General features: G+C 41.7%; 1 protein-coding gene across 4 annotated transcripts in view; it reads right to left on the bottom strand.

Moving 5' to 3' along the window:
* Positions 1 to 24076, bottom strand: part of LOC144023334 (mitochondrial import inner membrane translocase subunit TIM16-like) — a 113030-nt gene that overhangs the window by 6920 nt on the left and 82034 nt on the right. For all 4 annotated transcript variants that reach the window (XM_077528650.1, XM_077528658.1, XM_077528674.1 and 1 more), the window contains 16 exons: positions 5392 to 5446; positions 5229 to 5286; positions 4861 to 5006; positions 4677 to 4775; positions 4481 to 4585; positions 3661 to 3820; positions 3191 to 3366; positions 3015 to 3123; positions 2855 to 2941; positions 2643 to 2785; positions 2284 to 2388; positions 1955 to 2040; positions 636 to 777; positions 477 to 566; positions 297 to 413; positions 45 to 180 (listed from right to left, as the gene is read on the bottom strand). In XM_077528650.1, coding sequence (XP_077384776.1) covers positions 45 to 180; positions 297 to 413; positions 477 to 566; positions 636 to 777; positions 1955 to 2040; positions 2284 to 2388; positions 2643 to 2785; positions 2855 to 2941; positions 3015 to 3123; positions 3191 to 3366; positions 3661 to 3820; positions 4481 to 4585; positions 4677 to 4775; positions 4861 to 5006; positions 5229 to 5286; positions 5392 to 5446 — 1814 coding nt within the window. The remainder of the gene's footprint in view (positions 1 to 44; positions 181 to 296; positions 414 to 476; positions 567 to 635; positions 778 to 1954; positions 2041 to 2283; positions 2389 to 2642; positions 2786 to 2854; positions 2942 to 3014; positions 3124 to 3190; positions 3367 to 3660; positions 3821 to 4480; positions 4586 to 4676; positions 4776 to 4860; positions 5007 to 5228; positions 5287 to 5391; positions 5447 to 24076) is intronic.

Here is a 24076-nt window from a genome sequence, read left to right as displayed (position 1 = left end):
CTTCATGTTGAGAGAGGACAGAGACGAGCACTTGCCTGGCCTACCTGGCGCCATGTCAGCGGGCCTCATGCTGATCTTCCTGTGCTGGCCGTCGGCCTTGCTGAGCCAGGCCGAGCCGCTTAGCGCTGGCTCCCAGCACGCCGGCGTGTCAGGATACAAGTCGTCTTGGAAATACTCTTTCTGTATGGGGGGTGCGGCATGGCTCAGTGGTAGAGCAGTCGTCGATGATGCCAAAGCACACCACACTTCGACTCACTTCGCACACTTGCGTCCATTAGGTGTCATTGTTGGCTCACCTTGACTCTTGGCACCTTGAAGACCACCGGCTCCACGGTGGTCTTGGTGAGCATCAGGGCGGCCGCTACCTCCACCTCGCGCACGTTACACTCGCTCTTGGGGAGGAAGGCCAAACCCTGCAGCCCGGCGGGAGCTGATGAGTTTGGACATGACATCACGAGAAGACGAGAGCAACTCACCTTATGCGGCTCCGGACTGTTGAAACTGCTGCACTCCACAAAGTAGGACTCCTCAGGGAGGATCTCATAAATCCGCACCCGGGTGTCCCCCTTGAAGATAAAAACAACCCGTGACAATTTCATTCCCGTTCTTATTTTCCACATCAAAGTCTTCCTTACCTTTCCAGTGAGGAAAACCAGACTGGTGTCTGGGTCGTAGAAAGGGATAAGTGTGGAGGGGGAGACGTCCACAGAGACGCTGGCCACCACGCCGGAGGAAAGTGAGGCAGCGGAATACAGGTAAAGGCCTCGCTCGCTGCGGCTGCACAGCAAACATAGAAGATCGACTTTTGAATTGGTTCAATGCAAAGATTTATGTCTCTGGAGGGCCCGCCCACCTGTCCAGTTTGAGATTAAACAGCCCAGTCACTTTCAATGTCAAATTGGTGGTATGTTAAAGGCGCTAGTGTTAATTTCGTCAACAAAAAGTAAACAAAATCATTTTGTCAACACACATTTTTCACTGGACTAAAACTAGACTAGACTAGACTAAAACCCCCATTAATAAACAATAAGTGTGACTAAATTAGTAAGCATTTTCGTCGACTAATGAAGACGAGACAAAAATGTACTTCATTTGATTAAAAAAAAAAAGAAAAAAAAAAGACTAAAATCTATGGATATTTTAGTCCATGAACAAAAACAAGACGAAAAGGATATGATTTTGTAAAATCTTGTCTGTGCTCATCTGTCACTGTGAGACACACCCCCTTTCAAAACTGCAGTTAGCGAGTGCAACAAGAACAAACACATGGGACAGACAGGAGGTGGATTCACAGTGAAGGGTTAAAAAAAAAAAAGTCAATTATCGTGATCGTAACATTAATCCAACGGCTGTAATGTTCCAACAATAATGTTAATCTGACCGCTAACTAATGCTAGCTAATTTAACTAGCTCATAGCATGGAGCCAGAGTAGCCATTTCTTGATATACTGTAATTGTGTGCCAAGTTGTTTTTCATCAAAAAGATGAGAGAAAATTTTATGTGAAATAGTTTTAGAGCCGAAATGTTCAACATAATTTGCTGAGCCTGTCCAAAAAATAATAATAAAATAAAATACAGGAGTTAAATGATTGTCTTGACTAAATCTGGACAAATAAAATTATGTTTTCTTGGACTAAAATAAAGACTAAAATGCTCAACTTATAGTCAACTAAAAATGGACTAAATAAAGACGAGATAAGGTTGACTAACTATGGTAAAAACTAACAAACGTGATTGAACCTGGACTAAAACTGACTAAATTTAAAAATGGCCGATCAAATTAACACTACTGGGCTCTAGCTGGTGCCCACAGGAACCACATTTTTGTTGACTTCTGCCGCATCAAGTATGCCAAAAAGGTCTCTCCCTCTAATTAGGTGACCTTCCCGTCCCATCTGCAGCTGACTTCATATAGCAGGTCACCTTTGGAGGAAATGTTGATGAACCAAGTACCTGTCAAATCCAGACACCAGCAGGTACTTGCCCTCACACACCCAAACCACGCGAGCGCCTCTGTGGCCTTCAGGGCCTGGACCCTCCTAAAATACAAAACAAAACATCACAGTTGTTAGCTGTGAGTGAATAGAGAGACGTCATGTCTTGGTTCATGGCTACACAAACACAGTTTAGATCCACTAAATGGTTAACTTAGGTTTGTATTTGTATGGCAGAATGTTCACTTTGACTTTACACATTGTTTATATAACAATAGGCAAAAAAACAAACAAAAACAAACCCAAAACAAAATATTACTATATGGTAAGGTGTTTACTTGCACTAACCTGCACAGGTGCATCCGACCTACGCGGGTCGTAGACACGAATTTTGCCATCTTTACACACGGTAACTAACAGCTTGCCATCCGGGCTCCAAGCCATGCAAAACACCTGCACGACAACCGCATTAGGTCACAAGTGTCAACAAATAAACAAGGTTTTATCATATCTATTAAAGGACTCCTCAATATGAATAAATGTATATTTGCTTCAATTATAATGACCAGGTGGCGTCCATTTTGAATACTGTTAGACACCATAAAGAGTCTGACATAGTGACACTGGCCTTGAGTAAATACTTTCTTCAGCATTCTGTTAAAAACCAAACTGAAAGTGGAAGTTCACAGCACAGTGTCTTTTTTTACCTGATCCTCGTGACCAGTGAGGAGCTGCACCTGCTGGCCATTTTCCAGGTGCCACAGACGGACAGTCAGGTCATAAGATGAAGAAACCAGCAGATCGCTGGCCGAAGGGTGGAACTTGATGGAGTAGATTTTCTCGGTGTGGCCTTCGAGGAATCACATTGTTGCTGCTGTTGCTCATTTTCTGTTGCCCTCCTATTATTTGAGGTCCTCACCTTGCAGGATGATTTCAGGCTCAGTCAGTGTCTCTTTGAGGCCGCCCTGTGGTACTCGCCACACTCGGATTTTGGCATCCTCACCAGCTAGACACAAATGACACACGTTACAACATTACACTCGACAGTGTGAAGTCTTCCCAGCAATCTGGACACTCACCCACAGCCAGTCGATGTGTGTCGAAGGGGTCCCAACAAAGGTCCGCCACGTTGACAGAGTTCTGGATGGTGGGCACAGCAGTGTCTGGAAGCTTTCCTGGTTGTGAGCGCTGGAGAAGAGCGACAAGTCCTTAAATTCACATCTTCCAATGTTTTTTTGTTTTTTTACTAGCATACCTCAAAAATGGCAATTTGTCCGCCGGATATGGCGAGGGGCACGGCAGCGTGCTGGCGATTGACGCAGAAGCCGTCACACTCGCCGGGTGTGGTCAGGTTGAGGTCGCGTACGTTGGTGATGTGCGTGTCGCGGTGAAGCACGACGCCCTGGATGTGCCGGAACTTGGAGGTCGTTCCTGAACACACCATAACCAAATAAAGAGAGGGAACACTCCATAATTACCCGGTAAATCATGATTCAAATTACATTTATTACATACAAAATGGTCATACATTTTTTTTCTAAATTGTTAAAATTAATTCTGAGATATTAAATATAATAAATGCACAGTTTGAACATTTAATTTAGTGAGCATGTTTCTCATACCACTAGAGGGAGCTACTACCACACTTGACAAACCACTTCTCCAGTTCACAGGAGTTGGTTTATAGTGTGTGTCGGTTGTGCATGTGTTTGTGTGTGTTCAGACCAAGGAAGTTTGGGAACGCCTTGGCTGCCTGGCCTGGACTTGGCGAGGGGAGGAAACCGGAGGAGAGGCCCGAAGTGGAGGAGGGTGAGCGGGATGCGGCGGCGCTGCTCGTGGGGGTGCTCAGAGGACTGCTGGAGGTGGAACAGGCGCGTGCTACCTCCTGTTGAAAAGAGTCAACAATTTAGTACATTTCCTATTGGCTACAAAACAGCGGCAGGCAGCCCGTGTTTTTGGTACGTGGGCCTTTAGTGGGTGCTTAATCCAACCTGTTAATACCATCACTGCCATGTTCGTATTTTATAAAAACAATATAACAGCATACAACTGTGCCGTGTACATCATCTGGAACAGTTCACAATCAATATTTATTTAATAACATGACGAAAATAGAAGCATATTCACTAGAAATGCTGTTTACGTGTGTATATCACTACAGATGTGTTTTGCTAGTCAAAGTTGGCTGTAAACAAGTTTTGCTCTGACTACCCAATCAGAGGACAGAAAAATGCTGATGTCATTGAGGGCCAGTTTCTCTAGCCCTGTGGTGGTGAATCAGGAAATTGACTGGTTAAAGAATCAATCCCCATTGTGAACATTGAGATTGGCATGGCAATGCACAGGCTGATTTCTGATTGGACAAAAACAAAAAAAAAACAAAAAAAAAAAAAAACCCATCAACATACACAGACAAACAGCATGAAATGAAGAGAATAGACTGTTAGGAATAAATTAATACAATTTCATGGGTTGCAAATGTATGTTGGTGCTTCTGATGGTGTTCAGGCTTTGGTGGCCATTGCCAAAGTAAATCTATCCCCACCTTGCTCTCACCACTGATAAATTCCTTCTTTGATGGCATCAGATTGGTTGATGGAGACTTGGCAGTTTTGGCCTGCTTGTCCGGATGGAGGCTGACTTTCTCCACCTGAGCACAAATTACACCCATATTTGGACCGACGGACCAACCGTCCGTCCATCCGTCCATCCATCCATCCGTCCATCCATCCATCCATCACCTGCTTGTTCCCCCCCTGCCACCACTCTCCCGCAGACATGGCTGGATTAATGCCCGCCGTGTCGGGGTAAAGGTCAGCGTGGAAGTCATGGCCGGAATTCTGAAAGGAAACACACAACCAGGATGTATAAATGACATTTTATCGGCAGGTGTCATATGTTGTCAGCGTGCGTAAAAAGTAAAACCTTGCGAGGGACTTGATAACTGATGGGCACGATGCAGCTGTCCGTCAGCTGGAGCACTCGCATCACTTCGCAAGACATGACGTCCAACGCTAGCTTGGGTACCATGGCGACGCCGCGGGTTGACAAATCAGTCAGACAGTGGCTCACTGAAGTAAGATGAATGTACAGTAACCAATTAATCAGAAAATCACACAATGATCAACTATTATACATCCAGTAGGATGTAGTAGTGGTTAATTACAATAACCTACCATAATAGGCCAACTAGATATACATTTCATATTGGTAAGAAAGCTTCGAGAGGCACTTTCTGTATTTGAGTAAATGAGCCTGCCACAGTTAAGAGGAAGTACAGGAGTAAAACTCACCTTGAGACAGGAAGGGCTCTGAGGTGGATACTTCGAAGCAGTCTGCCACAGTGTCACCCTGCACAGAAATAACATCTCAAAGTACAAATAATACTACTTGTACAAAAAAAGGTGGTTTGCCACATAATTATCAGAAACATGCAAGTGAGAAAACTCAAGTTACCATGCCAGCCAGCACCAGCAGACCGGTATCATCATCAAGAAGAGGAATCAATGTCCTAAAAAGAAAATGGACAAAGTAAGTCATGGGTATCCCTGTTAAAGAAGTCTTTGTATAGCATCTTATTAGAATGTGCAACTGCAGACCTCAATAATGACACAGTCTATGAAATATTGCAAACATGCACCACTAGATGGCACAATACACCTAAAGAAAAAAAACTTGGAATTCCCTTCTACACCTCAGGGACAGATTGAGTTTTTACAGTCCTTTGGCTGCTTGGTGATGATGCTTGGAAGCACTGCCCCCTGGAGGGGAAATACAATGGGATCATTATGGTCTATTGTTGTATAGTTGGAGGTTTATGGTTCAATTAGCCAGTGGCGGTTTTGCGCAAGGGCCATACATACTATCTGGACATTTGTTGAAGGGAGCCAGCGTTGTAAATAATGTCACAAAAAAAGTGGATGGATTTGTTGATAGTCACTTTTTTCCCCTTGAAAACGGGTTGCTAGAGGGACCAGAAAAGTCAGCAGGTTGATGACATCAAGTAGCCCTTGTTTCATCACAATGCCCTAACTCCGCCCCCGTAATCAAAATTGCTTATTTGGCCACACTGGACTACGCCCGTCCTCAAAATATGCCAATTTCAAATGGATAAATGGATATTAAGTGTGCTTTGGCCTTTGTGTATTTTGACCGAACAAAGTCAGACACCTTTTACAAAGTCACCTGGGAACTGTTTTGGATCAAAACAAATTTGCATAATACGCCTCCTTTACAGTCATTGGTTGTGGTAGTAAATGCAGTAAACAGGAAGCAAGGACTTAGTGACATTCTTTCAGTTGGAAAATCGCCTTCATCCTCTTATTACTCCCTACCTTTCACACAGTGCCCCCATTTGTGCTAAAATGCATCATCAACAATATTGATCTGTAAGAAAAAAAAAAAACAGGTCCGTGCAACTGGATGTGATTGACGTCAGGGTGTCTTTTTGTTGCCCATGAGCAGCCATGTTTAGTGAGGGCATATCTGTGTTCCCATGTCCGAGCCAGTCCTGCAGGGAGTGGGTAAACACCTCCATTCCCACAGCGCTCCCGCTTCCGCTTGCACCACCTTACCCCCGCCGCTCTCAGCGTGCCTCCAAACCAATTATTCCCCACTAAATGCCCTTCCTTTTTCTTTCTGCTCTTATCTGCCATTTTCTCACAGTAAATGCACAACAGGCTAATAGCCACATATTAAGGGCACTGCTTTATCACTGATAGCGGCTTCTGTTTACTAGCGCTTTTCACGCTTGGCTTCACCAAAGGCCCATTTTCCCACACGCGTACACACACAAAAACACATATTTACATTTGCCGGTAGGCAGGTTGTAATTCAGTGTAATGATGCATGCGCGGGGGCATTAATAACAGATAGGTATGAGCCGGCACAAGTCAGCCGATTGTGGAATCACATGGACCCGGTATGTACATGAATGAAGGAATTGTGTGTGTACTAGCAAATCCATCATAACACACACTAATCCGAGCAAAACTGTATGATTGAGGTTTTAACACATACACGCACAAACACACACGGCACACATACTACGGACAGACTAATTATTAGCCTGCAGAGGTGGGTAGTAACGAGTTACATTTACTCCGTTACATGTACTTGAATAACTTTAAAAAAAAAAATATATATTTCTAAGAGTAGTTTTACCACACAATACTTTTTACTTTTACTTGAGTAGATGTGTGAAGAATGATCGCTACTCTTACTCCGCTTTATTTGGCTACACTAAAGTCGTTACTTTTTTTTCTCTCCCTTTTTTCGTTCATTATCTTTACCAGAGCAGTTCTGCCACATGACTGCATTTCACCAATCAGACGTAGCAAAAATAATCACATGACTCCTCCTTCCCTTAACATTCTACCAATCAGACGTAACAATGCAGTCACATGACCACAGACAGCGGAAACGCTGTCGGCATTTTGAACATGGCAGCGGGAGAGGACGAAGCCGAACACCCATGGCCTCATATAATTAGCATGTTTACCTTACACGCCGTGCGGAATAACAGCTTTATAATGCGGTGTCTTATGTGTCTGCCGAAACAAACAGACATTTCGGCATATAAAAATTCCACATCAAACCTAAGTTAACATGTCGAGGTAAGTTTGACCTAAATTCCCTTTTTGCTGTATTTAGGCAGGTATTTGTCTTAAGTGTTGAAAAGGACTTTTTCACATTGACTCTTTTGCAAACACTTTGTTTACTGTTGCCATAAATGAAACCGATGACGCTAAATGTTATATGGAGGCATTAATTGGCAGTAGCCACTAAGTGCCATATTATTCACGGTAAAGATAGTTTTGGTAACAGATAAACACTTGACTACATGTAATGCCAGAACCTGGTAAGAAAACATATCAACGTCTTATTCAATGTAGCAATGATAGATTATGTAAACATAAAAGATTTAGGCTAAAAAGTACAAGTCTCTAATTCTTATGCTGGATGGGTATTACAGAAATGTAGTGACCACAATATTTTCAGTGTACACTCAGATTTAATACATTAATCATCAGAAATCCTACTCTAATACTGTATAGCTAACTTAATTTAACTTTGCAAATTGAACTGAATGTGTGATTTTAATGGCTTACTTGATATTTTTTGTGTCAACAGAAGGTTCACCCCAAGAGAATGAATGTTTTTGTCTGTTTGATTACATTGTTTTAAAAAAATAAATGTTCAAGCAGTTACTCAGTACTTGAGTATTCTTTTCAGCGAATACTTTTTTACTTCTACTTGAGTATATTCTTTTAATGACTACTTTTTACTTTTACTTGAGTAATATTATTTTGAAGTAACGCTACTCTTACTTGAGTACAATTTTTGGCTACTCTACCCACCTCTGTTAGCCTGGCAGAATATTGTTATCTGCCTTAAAAAAAAATCTGATGGGAATTTATTCTTTACATTTCTAGCAAGAGAGAGATGCTGCTAACCCAGGGAACTCCATGCACGATCCTTGTGACCATGTCAAAGTCTCCTTGAGCAAGATACTGCACCCCCACTTGCGAGAAGCACTTTGAGTACCTGAGGTAGAACAGTGCTATACATGTGAAAGCACATTTACCATTTTGGTAGCTTTAACTCAGAAGTATGAGTAGTTTTTACCCATAAAAATGTGTTGGGTCAAATCCTCAAAACCAATGCGGTGGGTATAAATAACCCAGCATCGGTTCAGTCTCTTTGGACCTAGACCTTGGATAGCTATTCCACCCAATTTGGGTTACTTTTGAACCAGAAAAACATGGTGCGATTGTCAAGGAAGAAGAGAGGAAAATGTGCAACAATAAAGGAGTGTGTGGATATTTTTCAGACAGTAATGTACCCGTGCCATTTGTGTGACATTAAAGTACACAGTATTAAAGATGATCTTATGTGGCGTGGAGAGGGAAATAAAGGCTTCTCCCTAAATAGACGCCCAAGCCACTATTTCCAGAAACACTGTAATTAAATGTGCACATCCTACCAACAAAGCCAGCTGACATCTCTTCATAACTGGAATCTATTAAGACACTGTGCTAAATAAAATCATCTGGAGCCACATTAGGATGGTGTTTGACGCCACATGAGAAGGCAGTGTGGTCACACACAGTTCATACGCACACATAAAAGCCCATCTGGGACCCATGAAAGTATCAGACGTCCCAAAAAGCCCTGCGTTATATCATCTATAAAAAGGTGAAACCGAGTTGCTGAGAGTTATAGGTTGAGATGACCGAGATCAGTATCAAAAGACAGGTAGGAGGACGACGGCAGACTTGGAGGGAGTAAGACCAGCCTTTGTTGTCCAAAATGTGGGTGGACCACAACAAAGACTTCAACATTCAAAGCTTTGATCCAGTTGGATCGACACAAGACCTTTGTGGAAGATTTGTAGTAGCTGAAAGCTGACCCGAATGACAAATGGCTTTAATAAGTTTTTTAAAGCAGCATTCTTGAACCACATTGCCACAGGTCGGTGGGGCCGTTTTGTAACGATAGACTGAACAAAAAAAACAAAACAAAACAAAACATTTTATTGATCGTTTTAGTCCGAAAATCAGGTTCATCCGGCTGTGCTTCTCTACACATGTGAAACAGAGATGCAAAAGCAAAAATACTTCGTTGCTGTACTTGAGTAGTTTTTTTTTCAGTGCTTTGTATTTCCTGAGTATTTATTTTTTAGATTACTTTTTACTTTTATCCGTTACATTTTAACATGAGTATCACTTTTTACTTAACACATTTTCAAAGCAAAGTTGCTACTTCTGTTTTTAAATGCATGAAAACGATTTAAATACCAGGCGTCAATGTCTCCTGGCTCCGCCAATCATATAAGTGATACACACGGTCCCCTACGTCCCAGCTTGTAGTTGGCTTTACGACATGCTACCACATGACGTGTAATTGGCTAGATGAGAACAAACCGTAAATATGAGGGCAATGCGCGCCACCACTACAGAGGATAATTTGAACATGATAAGAAGAACGATGCAGACTGCCAGTCAACAGTATGAAATAAGTTTCAAACATGTCAGTGAGGAGTGGCCCAGCAACATGAGCGAGTGATACTCAATACGGTCAACTCAATGCAGGGCAAGTCGGAGATTCAACTGGCCAATGTGTCATCCTTTTGGCTCCATTAGCTAATTGCTTTCAAATTGAGGAAACATCCGGTAAAAATACTTTTTACTTAGACTTGTCAAGTATTTTAGTCAAGTATAGAATGCCAGTGCTTTGCCCATCTCTGAAGTCAAACCACTCGTCTCGGTCACGAAACAATATGCCCACAAGCTAGCAAAAATGAGTGAGTAAACAAAAAAAACAAAACAGCTTCCTCAGAAAGAGGAGGACAAATGATGAGACCCTAAAGCATACAGTATATATATCAGCAGTGCTATTGAACTGTATTGAGTTTGTCACATTCAACTCTGTCAAAAAGCACAGAACTTCAAAATGGCTATTTTTGTGAAGCAGGATTTTCTCTAACAATAGTGAACTATAACACACTTGCCATTGTCTCCCATCAATGAAAAAAAAAAAAAATGAACGAATGATTACTCTAAGATGGGACCAGCTTGTTGAAATCAAACGCAGCCTTCAGTCTGACCATTTACAAATTAGGTGCGTTCTACAGGCAACTGCTTGTCCTGGATTTTATTTACAGCCACAGGGGGGTAAATACTTCTGCTGGCCACATGTTTCAGATTTTTATTTGTAAAAAAAAAAAAAAAAAAAGGACAAATACATAAATAAACCTTCACATACAACATCCAAAAGGCACTGTTGAATTCTTTTAAATGGCATTTTATTTTATTTGTAGTATTTGTGCCTTTATATATATAGTGTTCTTTCAATGAATGAATCTTGTGTTATCTCTTTCAGCCTACTTGACCCGCACGGTGCAAATCTTGGCCTTCTCTTTATCTGTCTTCTGCTCATGTCATCGCAATCAGCGGGAGTGTGTGAGAGTTGCAGTGCTATCATTGAGGGCCAGGGGCGTTTGGAAGGTGCAGGATCCGCTCCGATGGGATTTTTATCAACTCCCCCCTCACCCTCACTCGCACTCTAACTCCAAAGTCAGCCGACCTGCAGCACGCCTGGCTGTATCTGCTTCCCTTGTTACAATCAGTATTAAATGACAGAATTCAGAATTGTCAACACTGGAAACAGTCATTACTATAATGGTAATTCCCATGATATATTAACAGGAATCTATGGGAATTAATGGTAAGAAACTTTACAGAAAGTGACTAGAAATTTGCAGAATGGGGATATTTCACCAGGAATTTTTAGGCACCGTGTACAGCCTTATGCCAAGCTTATTTTCAGTAGCCCAATGTGAAATGTTCCAAGGAAATTAACAAGACACTATGGAATTTTTAAGAAATAAACAGGACATTTGCTAATTTCACTGAAAATATCCTGCCCAATTGCAAACCAAGATAGTCTTATGACTGCAATGGAATGGATTGCAATGGAAACTTCCCAAGGCGATGAAATGGAAGCCCCTGTATAGGAATATGAGGGAATATATTGGAAATTGCTTTTGTCACAGAAATTCCCCATAAATGTACTTAAAAGATTTCTGCCCACTCTTTAGTGACAGCCGTACAACGACTCGCTTTGTTGCCCAATGGAAACTTTCCCTGAGAATTGATAAGAATCTATATTGAGGGTAATAACTGGAATTATGCAGTATTATGTTTTTGTCACAGAAACAAGAAGAATAAGCAGAATATAATGTTCTGTCACCTTGGCAACCCATCAGATGACCTTATGCCAACCTTGTTTTTTGCCTGATGTCTCAAGGGTGACACGACGTGAGGAGGTAGGACTCAGACGCAGATGTAAAGTTGGCCAACAAGGCTGCAGCTTTAATAACACGAAAACCAAAACGCCTCTTAAAGAGGGAAAAAAGGCTGAACAAAAAGAGCTCCACACGGGAGATACAAAAAAGGGCACTCAAAAACAGGGACAACAAAAGGCGCTCCACAAGGGAGGAAAACCAGGGCAAACTAAAGGCGCAAGACAAGGCAAGGCTAGACATCAAACAAGGACTGTGGTACGAGGACTGAGAGGACGCTTCCATGCACTGAGATATGTGACACTTCGGCAACGACGAGAGAATTCAGGTGGCTTTTATGTCCGGGTTGATTGGGAACAGGTGGTAGTGATCATGGGCGTGGACCGGTAATCAGTGAGGCTGCAGGAAGGGTAAGTGACCTGGGGTGAGATGAGAGTTAGTACTTTCAAAATAAACCGGGAACCTGACTGTGAAAATAAGAGCATGAACCGCCACTCTGGTGGCGGCGTGACAAAGGGAGTGTTCCAATTACATGTTACTATTAACCAGAGACTAAAAATGCACCTGCAAGGCCAAACTCAAGGTCAATATAATTAATTTCATTAGCCTATTTAGTTTTGCTTCGAAACACGTTGTGAGTCATATAAGTACAGATAATGAATTATAATTGGTTTATCAGATGGTTGTTGCAACCATCGAGAAATAAGTCATCAAATTTGCCACATGGCTCTTTTTATGTTGATGTTTTTCCGCCATTTAAGTCTTTGTACGTTGCGGTTGCAAAACATTTAGTTTACTTGAGCGCTGCGCTGTTCCCCAAGAAAGTGATGTGTTTTACAGCTTTCTGGAGATGTCGTCAATGTGTGTGTGTGGGGGTGTGTGTGTGTGTGTGTGTGTGCATAAGACCACGTGGGGAGCAGAGCTGTGGTTTTTGGACAGATTTCATAGAGCTTTATCTCCATAAGCACATCATAAGCATCGATAATTGCAGCCACAAGCCTTGTCTGACAAAAACTTTTGCACTGTTTCGGGGAAGAATCGGATTTTCTTCTTGTCACTTTGTGTTCAGACTGTGGAAAATATGCTTCTCGTGGCCCTCGGGGAAGAAAAAACAAAAAAAACAAAGGAAGTCTATAAGGATAAAGCGATTTCCAGCCAACGAAATATGAAGTTGATAAATCCAACAGTATTTCAGGTCACCGGCTCGGAGCGCTTTTATGAGGTTGGCCTTGGCAGAGGTTCTAGTCGAGTTCTTTAGTCGTGATATCATTTAATGAGACAGAGCCTCGCCTGATTCAATGTTATTACACTTGTTTGAGGGGATTGGACACAGCTAATGGTTTTAAATGCACCTTCTTTGCAGATCTGTGGGTGTTCGCAGTGTCCGAGACAAAGGTATGAGTGGTGTGGACTAATCCACTAGTGATTAAATGGAATTCATAAGGGGACCAAGAGAATCCTCTTCAGGAGCCCAGGCTGGGTGTTAAGCACTTAACTCGACAGAAGTATGATTGAGATAACTGACTTGAGACTTCTTCAAAAGGAACTAATCAAATCTGCCAGGCTGTTTTATGTAACGCTTTTGGGGTTTTCACTGCCACAAAAGCGGAAAAATGTGTTACTGCTGTAAAACATACAAACAACATAACACTGCCAATAGCTTTGAAAGCATGTCAACCGACTATGCTACCTACAGCTACACAACTTATGAACCTAGTTAATCTCTATCTCATACAGATGTACTTAACTATCTAAACACCCGCCTACCTTACTAGCTAGCTTTTGTTAGCTAGATAGTGAGCTAGCTAGGTAGCTACCTACCTTACTATCTAGCTTTTGTTAGCTAGATAGCAAGCTAGCTAGGTAGCTAGCTAGCTATGTAGCTACCTACCTACCTACTGGACTAAAAGAAGCTGATATCCTAGAGCAGTTGTTTTGAAGAGAAAAAAAAAAGAAAAAGAGACAACTAATTTATCTTTGTACCTGGCTATTAATAGCCTATCAACATAGCTACCAAGCAAACTACTTATGAACATAACCACATACCCATGTTTGCTATCTACTCTTCCTACCTAGTTACTTACCTTCGCACCTATCAGGCCACCTTCCTACCAGCTACTGTACCTATACTTACCTACCCACCTACTGACATGTAACTAGAATTGGTGTTAATTTCAACTACAAGAATGTGTAAATAACACAAAAGGATTCTGAGCATATTTAGTTTGGAGACGAGAAGGGTGAATAGAAGTGGTATATTGGTAAAGGCTTTACATTCTTAAGCTTTAAGTTCCAGGATGCTCAGCAGGTGTTAATTTGATTCCTTGAGCACAACATACTTTCTCGTTTCTGCTTGTGTGCGTGTGCATGTGTGTAGCTTGCAGTGTTTAATAAGAGCACCGGGCTTGGCTAGCTATTACCTTCAGAAGCCATTTCATTAGAAGGGAATTAGGCTTGACGGAGGGGAAGAAAAGTGAGGGTTGTTGGCCAAGAGAGGCCAGCTGTGGGCTGACATGCTGCTTAGACGGGCTGCCAAAGACTTGAGTATTATATTGTTTTCATGACCTAATATTATAAGTTATGTTTATATCTGTGTGACAACAACGTCAAAATTCTGTGACGTTCAGAACGAACAACAACGTCAAAATTCTGTAACGTTCAGAACGAATAACTTTTTTTTTTTTTATCACCGATGTTTGAGTTCTTTTGTTTTTTGTTTTTTTGCAGGGTGGTTACCTTTTTACACTTGCATGACAGTTATGATATAAGCAGCAGGACCTTTGACCAGCTTTTCTCCGCAAACTAGCAAGCTAAACAGCAGACGAGCACGTACTGGGAGATCCTTAACAGCAGTGGTGCCCCGGAAAAGACGCGTTCCACGTTAACCCCGGGGTTCAGCATCAAGGAACCAGGCCTGATTACCGTTAAACAACCTGTCGACTGGGGGGAGTCCTGGGAACAAGTCGGCAGGCACCGCCGGAGAAGAGTCACAGTCGTATCTCACATGCTAATTAGAGGCATAACCGCGTCACGCTTGGGGGGGGAGGGGAGCGAGTGGTTTCCCGCCATCAACAAGCCGTTGATGGAGCTGCAGTCCAGAGTAGAGCTTCAATTATGTACGCCTTTATAATATTGTATGTAGGTTGAGGGCTGCCACCCATAGCGAAAAACCGTGTGAAATTCTTGATTCCCCTAAACATTTTCACAACATTAACAACTCCACAGCACACTCAAGCAGTGAATGGAGATTTCAAGCCCTAAACCAGCCATGGCGTGTGTGTACAGTACAGCAGTCGCTCCGCATTCCACAGTCCCGACTTCAAGACGTGAACATATGATTTGTTCCAGCCGAGATAGTGAGGGGAGGTGATGTCATCTGGCGTGGACTGTAGTGTGTTTTTTTTGTGTGGAAAACTGCTGTCGCTGAACAGTGAGCACACACACAACTCACAAATGACAGGCCGGATGAAGTGACTTGGCCGATCTTGATGCGCTCGACAGACACTCTCGGATAACAGAAGTCACCACACGTGCCACAAATCTTTCCTTCAAATTATCGCAAAGGCCCATCCTCTTACCACACACACACGCAATTATATAGCTGAGCGTTCTCATGAGAATTTATCGTCAAGTTGTACTTATATGCGGCATATAATGTGCAATATAATGTTCATAAGCAGAGTTATTGCCCCCAAAAAGGCACTCATAACAACTTGTTTTATAGGGTTGGAAATAATCAGTTCCAGGGCCATTCATTTGCTGTCTGGACGGAGACGGGTGAACATCTTCTTCCCTGGAGGGTGTCTCAGAGTCTCCAGAAAATTTCTGATAACATCTCAAAACGTGGCTACTTTTGTTGCGTGTCCTAAAAATACTATTTGATGACATGTAAGGGCTTATTTGTTTTACCTCCTATAGCAGGCAATGGTTCAAATAAGCACTAGGCATGTGTGAAACTGAATGGCCATCCCTGATGGTGTTACCACATACTATAAAAGCAGGTAATTTATGAGCATGCAACTACTTTACTGTGTTCTCATGAGAGTGAGTTTACACATACTGTAAAACTACAGTAGGCTGAGCATGAGTCCAAATATGCAATACCTGAAAACAAACCTCAGAGGAACTGTTACTGAACACACCTCACCCCCCACCCCATCAATATTTAACCCACAAATGCTCACAAATTCATTTACATTTTGATATCAATTGGCCAAATCAAAACAGGGAAACTGGTGTCTGGGGGCTGGGTTTTTTTTTCCTCCTTTTTTTCCCCTCTCCCTCACAGTTATAAAACTTGGACATCGTACTTTGGTGGTGTTGGGTTCTTTCTGTGAAAGTTTTTCTAGGGGACACTACTGAGACTGTTTTGGAAGGTTGTATTCAAAACCCCTAAAATTCACAAATTGTAACCTGAACATGCACAATTACTTAAATAATTTAGTTGAATTCTATTTAAAATAAATTGTTTCGGTCATGCTGATTCTCCCAAAAGGTGATGCATTTGTTGAAATAATAATAATAAAGTCATTCCAAGAGACCCTTCGCACTTCCTGTTGCTTTGACCCAAAAAAGTAGATGTGGCATTTCCAAGGCGCCCTTTGTCGATTCACATTTACACACCAACTGATTGTTTTGACTTGCACTTATCACAGACGCATGTTTTATCTGTCAATCTGTCTGCAGAGCTGAGGGTCTCTGCACAAAGCAACAAGTCACAGACTCTACTCCACATGCAACTTTTTTATGTCCATACTTGCCATACTGCCTTATCGCTGTCTCCTAGCAATAAACTTCCACTCGTGCTGGATAAGGATCTTTCAAAAGCCCCTGACACGCAAAAGTGATGTTCTCAGAGCTACAGCTGGGATGACACATGTGGTCCAGTTATTAAAATCAAGTGTCGTAAGTCACAATCAGCTCCAAAGGATCTCGACATGCCAGATAAATATACCCTTTTTCTCTGCCCTACTTGGCCTCACCTTTTGCCATTTTTTCTTTCATCCAGCACGGACAGCTAAATCACTCGTTTTAATGACCCAACCTGGGTTATGTACAGTGTGAAGCACTGAAAACCTTCTCAAGAACTGACAGATTTACTCGAAGTGAGACAAAAAACAACACACAAAAAAGTAAAGACAGAGCGACATATAAATGAGATTACTATCGTGTCGTAAATCACAACATGTTTGCATGTGTGTGTGACTTCATGCCTTGAACTCTTCGCCGCTACGTGGGAGAGTTAGAGGACAGAAAGAGAAAGTGGTTGTTAGCGGCAACCGTGGCTTTGAGTTGAAAAGGGCTTGATGAGAGGAGAGCGGGACGACGGAATGACTCAAGCTCAGGGCGCTTCAGTACTGGCCGCGGTCGAACAAAGTTCTTATTTTTATTTTATATATTGATCAGTGGCAAGAAAACTTCCAGTCATACTGTTTTGTTTATATATAAGAATTATGTTGCATACAATAGGAAATGGGAGTGAATCAAGCACACTTTCAATGTGTAATCACACTTCGCTTTGAAGGCAAACAAGCGCTTCCCTTCTCCAGAAATAAAAACAAAAAAACAGTAACTTCATACAGATAAATGCACAGCTGAGCCCATTTGAACTCTGTTGCTAACCAAAATAGCAGCAAATAAAATATAACAATGAAATCCCTTTGATGATGTGGAAACTGGATGGCTTGTGCTGTAAAATGTGACTACTATAAAAATATCAGGAAAATCCTACTAGAACATCTGAATTTTATTTGGGATTAATAACAAGAATTTAAAATGGTGGCTGGTGTGTGCTGAATCTCATTTAACTTGAGCTTGAATGTCATAGTTTCAATTTGAACACTGCCACATCATCAGAGGGCGTGCACACTTATGCAACTATATTAGCTCACTTGTTTGCTTTTATTTCCCTCTGTAAAATGTTTTTTTTTTCAATTGAGGTTTTCAGGTTATAAGGTCACATTCATGGTGGAAAAGGTTTTAATATTATTTATCTTGGGCTCATATTTTCTATATCATAAAATCCTGACATTCAAACAGGTGTGTGTGTGTAGACTTTTTATTTTTATAGCTGATGTAGATACCTTGGCTTAATTTCCCGAAAAAGGGATTTTGTTGTTTGAAACCACATTTTTTTTTTTTTTTTTATATATGACTTGTAATACCCAAGTAGTAATCAAAGCCTGGATGGCTTCAAATTTCTTGAACTTCAATGAGAAGAAAACAGAAGTTATGGTCTTTGGTCCCAGCGGCTCTTCTCATCCTGCTGACTTGGGTCCTCTGGCACACTATCTAAAGCCAACAGCCTCAAACCTGGGTGTCAAGATGGACAGTGACTTTAAACTGGACCGGCAAATTGCCGCTGTTGTCAAATCCATCTTTTTTCATTTTAGGCAGCTGGCTAAGGTAAAAAAATTCTTATCTCAGCAGCACTTAGAAACGGCAATCCATGCCTTTGTTACATCTCGGCTGGATTACTGTAATGCACTTTACTTTGAAATCAGCCAGTCCTCCCTCAAACGTCTCCAGCTTGTCCAAAATACTGCTGCTCTCCTTACTGGTGCCCGTAAGAGGGAACACATAACCCCTATTCTATTTATTTATTTATTTAGTCACTCGCCTACTTCTTACTAATTTACTGATGTAAAATTTGCGCACTTCAAAATGTTTGCTTTGTTCTTGTTCTGTTACCTTATTCTTTACTGCACAACCGATTTATGTTTCTTGTACAGCACTTTGTATACAGCACTGCCTGTTCTTAAGTGCTTTATAAATAAAGTTGAGTTGAGTTTAATATTATTCCAAAAAATGAGTACAAATAAAGGCCTCCCCACATCTGCACATTCGAGTAACTAAAATGCCCCCACAAATATGTAATGTGCGACTCAAGTCAAAGGCCTTCTGCAATGGCATGATGTCTGCCTCACAAAGAAAGGCTTTTGTGTCTTTCTCATCAGGCACATGATGTACTGTGTGTGCGTGCCTCTCGCAGTATGGATTGGCCGGCCCCTATAAGCCCGGAATAACCTTAACTGCACTTAGAATATGTTGTATACAGTAAGCCACTGTTTGATTTAAGAATGACCTGCTGTGTGGTTGACACTCGACGCAAACACAAACACGCATACACACACAGACACTCATGCACGCAGATAAGTCACAGCCACCAGGCTGATAGTGTGAACTTGCCAAGATGGATGTGTGTGTCTTGACACGCAGTCGAGGTCAAAAAATGGAGGAGATGATACTGGGAAAAGTAAAGGGCACGACTGAGCGTCTTGTTCCCATTGCTATCATGTTTTTCCTCTTTTAGAAACATCCTGGTGAAGCTTGGAATGGAAAGGGGTGTTTAGAGCCATTCCCCTCCATAAATGCAAGTCATCTCATTATTCGCTTTCCATTTGGTATGCATACGGTGGAAATGAAAAGTTACACACCTGTTCAAATGCCAGGTTTTTATGGGATAAAAAAGAAAAAAGAAAAAAAAGAGAGACCCAGACGATCACTTCAAAACTTCTTCTGCCTCTAACCTGTACAACTCGACTAAAATTTTTAAAATCTTTTTCAGAGAGGAAGTACAAATTAAAATGGGCTTGCACAAAAATGCACAACTTTTTATAACAGGATATGAACAGGTCACATTCAAACTTATGAACGCAGATTTTGGCTTAATGTTGTTCTTGAGAGTGTCGTTGGGTTTGTATTTGACTGGTTGTCCCATTCAATAAATGGCTAAAATGCATCAGCTACTGTGGCTTTCCTTGCCCACACTTGAGGCCATTACTACAGTACCTTGATTGCTCCATTTCATTTATCATTTCCCTTGAGACGCGGCATATCTGAAGTTGGCTTGTAACAAACACACACACACACAAAACAAACAAAGAAAAAAAAATCAACCAAGTCAACATTCGCTTGCATGTTTTGTCATTCCTAGCCAAAAAGTTACAATAACAGCAACAGCAACGAATCTGCTTAACCAATGAGGGCCCTGTAAGGTTTTACTTCACCCATTTGGTATTCGCTCCGGAGCCACAAAGACTTTTAGGATCTTTTCACATCAATCGAACACATAAAAGAAAAAAAAAAAGTCTTGAAGAAACTAGACATAAAGCCAGACTGGTAGCTATTAGCTGAGTATTGGTGATCAAAAAAGGGCAAGTGTCGGGACACTCGCACAATCACACACACCTCGCCTCCGCCTTCAGTTCAGGCCTCTCTGCACCCTCTCGTATTCTATCACTCGTATCAGAGCGCAGTGATAAGCTCAAGTCCAACCCTTCAGCTGAAGAGAACACAGATAACGACTTGAATCCAAACACGCCACATGCATGAGGGTCAGGCTGGCAAGACCTGGCGGGCTCATACAGTTACTAGTGGAAAGACACTCGCAATACGTTGATATCTCCCGAAAACCAGGGTTGACACGATCCGGCTCAGAGGAATTAGAGGAAATAGTCCAACTAAAGATGACTGGTGAGAAGCACACTTTGAGAGCTAACCAAAACAGCAGCACCTACAGATGGTGGTAAACATTCTCTCAGGTGGAATACATTGTAGAGTCTTACTGTTTGATATTGAGAAATGTACATCATGTGACGAAGACTAACAGCCCGCGGAACAACTTCTGCTTTGCCAGCATATTTACGATCCCCGTCTCTCCGCTTTCCATCGCTTCCCCATCATCAACCCGTTCTGTGTGCTTGTCGTTCCCACGGAAGGCTTTTCCCTTGCTACCGGGCTGCTGACACGGTAGGATCCGGCCTCCGTCTCACAAAAGCCCACACATGCTGCCGTCCGAGCACATTTAGGCGTGACGGGAAGACGCGTTAGAACACACATGGGCACAAACACCAATGCGTATGCAGATAAGCCAACAAAACGGCACGCTCTTAGAATAAAAGGAATGAAGAACAGGGGTTTAACTGGGCCTCCGTCAGGAAATAACCAACGTTTATTCCCAGGCTTCTCTAAAATGGGGTACACACATACCAAGTGTCCCTGGTATCACGACTGACGGCATGGTGCCACAGGGCATTTGGACTGTTGGAAGACCCAAAGAAGACGAAAGATTAGTAGGAGTAGAAATAGAAGAAGCAGGCAAACTGCTAGTTTACTCTTACTCAGACGAGACCCTACACTAGCTTTGCTCACCATGCATACCACCACCCACACTCTCAGTTCAAGCAGCCTTAAGTTAGAACCTCTTTGTTCCCAAAGTCCACAATACTTTTGGTCAATCTTCTTGTCATTTGTTTGCCCTAAACAACTGGAACTCACTGCAACAAATACTTTGAGTTTTTACCTCATTGACAACACAATGTCAATACTGTACACGATCACTGGACCTCATCATTGCATGTTTAGAACCTTTTAGTCACTTCAATTCAATTATTGGAATGTGCACATCAATGAAACTATCAGAGCACTCTATTTACAATTACCGTACTCACTTTCTCTATTCAGTAGAAAGTCCGACGACGCCAACGCTTCAACAGCTTTCAAACACACTTAACTGGTGAACTGAGTCGACACCACGCCAGCACTTTACTGGCTCCCCTGTGGCGGGTTATGGGGTGAACTTGGATGTTAAACTCCCGGCGTGGAGCTTGCAGCCCAGCATGATGACGGCACACACACACACACGCTAAAAATGCAACACACGCGTCAGTGCAAGCGCCTTTGGCTGTCCTAACTGCTCAGCTATTGGCAATCCATCCAGTAGTTGTTGGCAAATAGTGTTGGACTCTTGTTGAGCTCCGAATTAAATGCTTGAAAGGGCTAAAAACAACTGAGGATAATAACTTGTGGCTGGCTGTATTGAAAGGAATGGAAATACTGTATTTTCTCCAATAGATGCCGGGTGTGTCAATGACATAAGATAAAATCGACACCTCCCTCAAAGAGATGCGTCACTTTTCCCATCTGGAAAAGAACTGATGGTGACTATAATTTTTTAAAGTTCACAGAAACTGTTATTTGCACCAAAAGCGCTAACTGATAAGTTTAAGATTAAACATAAAACCAAGATAATTACACATCGTGTATTTAATCAAACTTCACCAATATCCTCTAGCTTAATGCAAAATGACATAGGAAGGTTAATGAAACTAGTTTTGATCTTGTGGTGGTTATAATACTTTAAACAAAGGATATTTAAACACAATCGTTTCAGCCGGGTGTGTCACTGACAAGATAAAATGTACGTCTCCCCTCAAATAGATATTTAGACAGATAGTACAGTGATCCTTTGCTACTTCGCAATTCACTTATTGCGGATTCACTCTATCACGGATTTTTATCCCTCCATTTTCAAGAGTGAGCATCCCATAAAATTCTTTATTTATGCTACTATTTTTGTCCTTTTTGTAGTATTTGAGTACATATAATCAGTTCTTTCATTCTTTCTTTCATTTAACACAATCTATCACACTTTTAATCAAAATATAGAATATTTGGTAAATTAAGAAACGTGTATCATGATACGTTAAAAAAAAAGTTGACATTTTACTTCTTTTAATTGTTCTCAACAAGTCAGTTTCCCATCAGTGGTGAGCTATTTTTAGAACAGATCCCAGTTACTCGTACACAATGCATGTCTCATTCCTCATCCTTCTTGAAGTTTTTTTTTTTTTTTTTTATAAACGACTGCCACTTTGCGAAAATTCACCTATCGTGGGTAGGTGTAGTGAGGAAACTGTATATAGTCACAGGCACATATTCTTTATCATCTGTGAAGAACGACTAAGTTGTGAAATGTTTTTATGGGAAATAAAAAGGATTTATTTCATGATGTTACTATGTTTTTTTTTTTTTTTAAGTACAATACTATAGAGTGGTGTTTTTCTTATAAAACAACATTACAAAATTTGTTGCTGTCAGATGAATTGATGATATCACAGGAAGATTTGGAATGTAAGGAGTAACCATGAGTTTTTTTGTTACCACATATATGACAAAAACATTATATAAATCTTCTACAAAGATGACACTATAACGCAACATTTACAGCACTGCACAACTGCACTACATCCCACTGAGAGGTGTTTACTTATATTTGGACTCAAACATGGAGACACGAGCAAGGATTTCTACAAAAACAAAACACGTGGTCGCCAGTTCCAAGCAACACACACGCACAGGCCACAAAAGTGAGATAAATAAGTCGGCGTAAGCTCTGCACTGGTGCTGCGGTTCGGCTGCGGTGGTTTATCGCAGCTGAGGGTGATAACTGCTGTTTGTGAGCCTCACACATTCATGATTTCCAAACAAGTCAAACTCACTGATGGCTGACGAACGAGACATGAGGTACATCAGGACCCCCAAAAGACTTTGGCGTGAATCCCTATTTTTCACTCCTACACCTTATATGCTAACACAAAGCAGATGGACGACATGTGCATGTACAATATGTTTGTTGGGGAGCAGTGATTCTCAAAGCGCGTTACATGTATCACAAGTGATTAGGATCAAAGTTGGTGAGCTCCCTCTAGTGGTAAGATGAGAAAAAAAAAATCACTGCCCAAGGACAGTTCAGTTGTATTTAACTTTTGGTAAAATACATTTGCATTTAATCTTTAGTTACACTTTTTAAACTTTTAATTAGGTACATATTCAACATTTTTTTAAGAATAAAACTTCAGCTTAAATGCCGGTGAACCCTATCTATTAATATTGGTTATGCCGGTGGTACGTGGAGAGCGAAGAATTTTGAGGTGGCAAATTTGACTTAAAAAAAAATAAAAAAAAAAGGTTTGAGAACAACTGCATTAACGTATTGCAGATGGACAAAGTATGCATGCATGTGTTTGTCATCTATGCAATGACTTGCAGCCTGCATGGGGATCTGCCAATTTCAGGCATCAAAATTATCTGCAGCAGTGGAACTAAAAGTGCTCCTTCCGGGGAAATTATGGGTGCGGCTTCAAGCGTCACGCGCCAGGGCCTCCCTCTGTTTGGTGACCCTTTCCCAGCAAGATGCCCACTGACATCAGCACCCCTTGCTTCCAATGATGACTTGCAGAGAAAACAGAAACGTCTACAATTCGGTAACATGCGACTAAAAGCGCACACATCGGAGGAAACACCAAGTGATCGCCTGACTGGATGATGTCGAGACGCCACCCGTGTCGACACTAAAGAGGCCACCGGCCTTTGACAGGTAGTTTGTAACTGCTGCTGGGACATACTACAGCTGTACAGACCAGCATAAAAATAGAATTCTGGGGTCAAGCCGTTGCTGTGTGGAGCATGATGAAGAAAGTGGTTGGAAGATCTTTTAAAGCAGGGGTGGCAAACTGCGGTCCTCGAGGGCCGGTGTCCTGCAGGTTTTGCAGA

This window comes from Festucalex cinctus, chromosome 1 (assembly GCF_051991245.1).
Source record: "Festucalex cinctus isolate MCC-2025b chromosome 1, RoL_Fcin_1.0, whole genome shotgun sequence".
NCBI classification, from domain to species: domain Eukaryota; kingdom Metazoa; phylum Chordata; class Actinopteri; order Syngnathiformes; family Syngnathidae; genus Festucalex; species Festucalex cinctus.
This window is presented reverse-complemented; position numbering and strand designations above follow the sequence as displayed.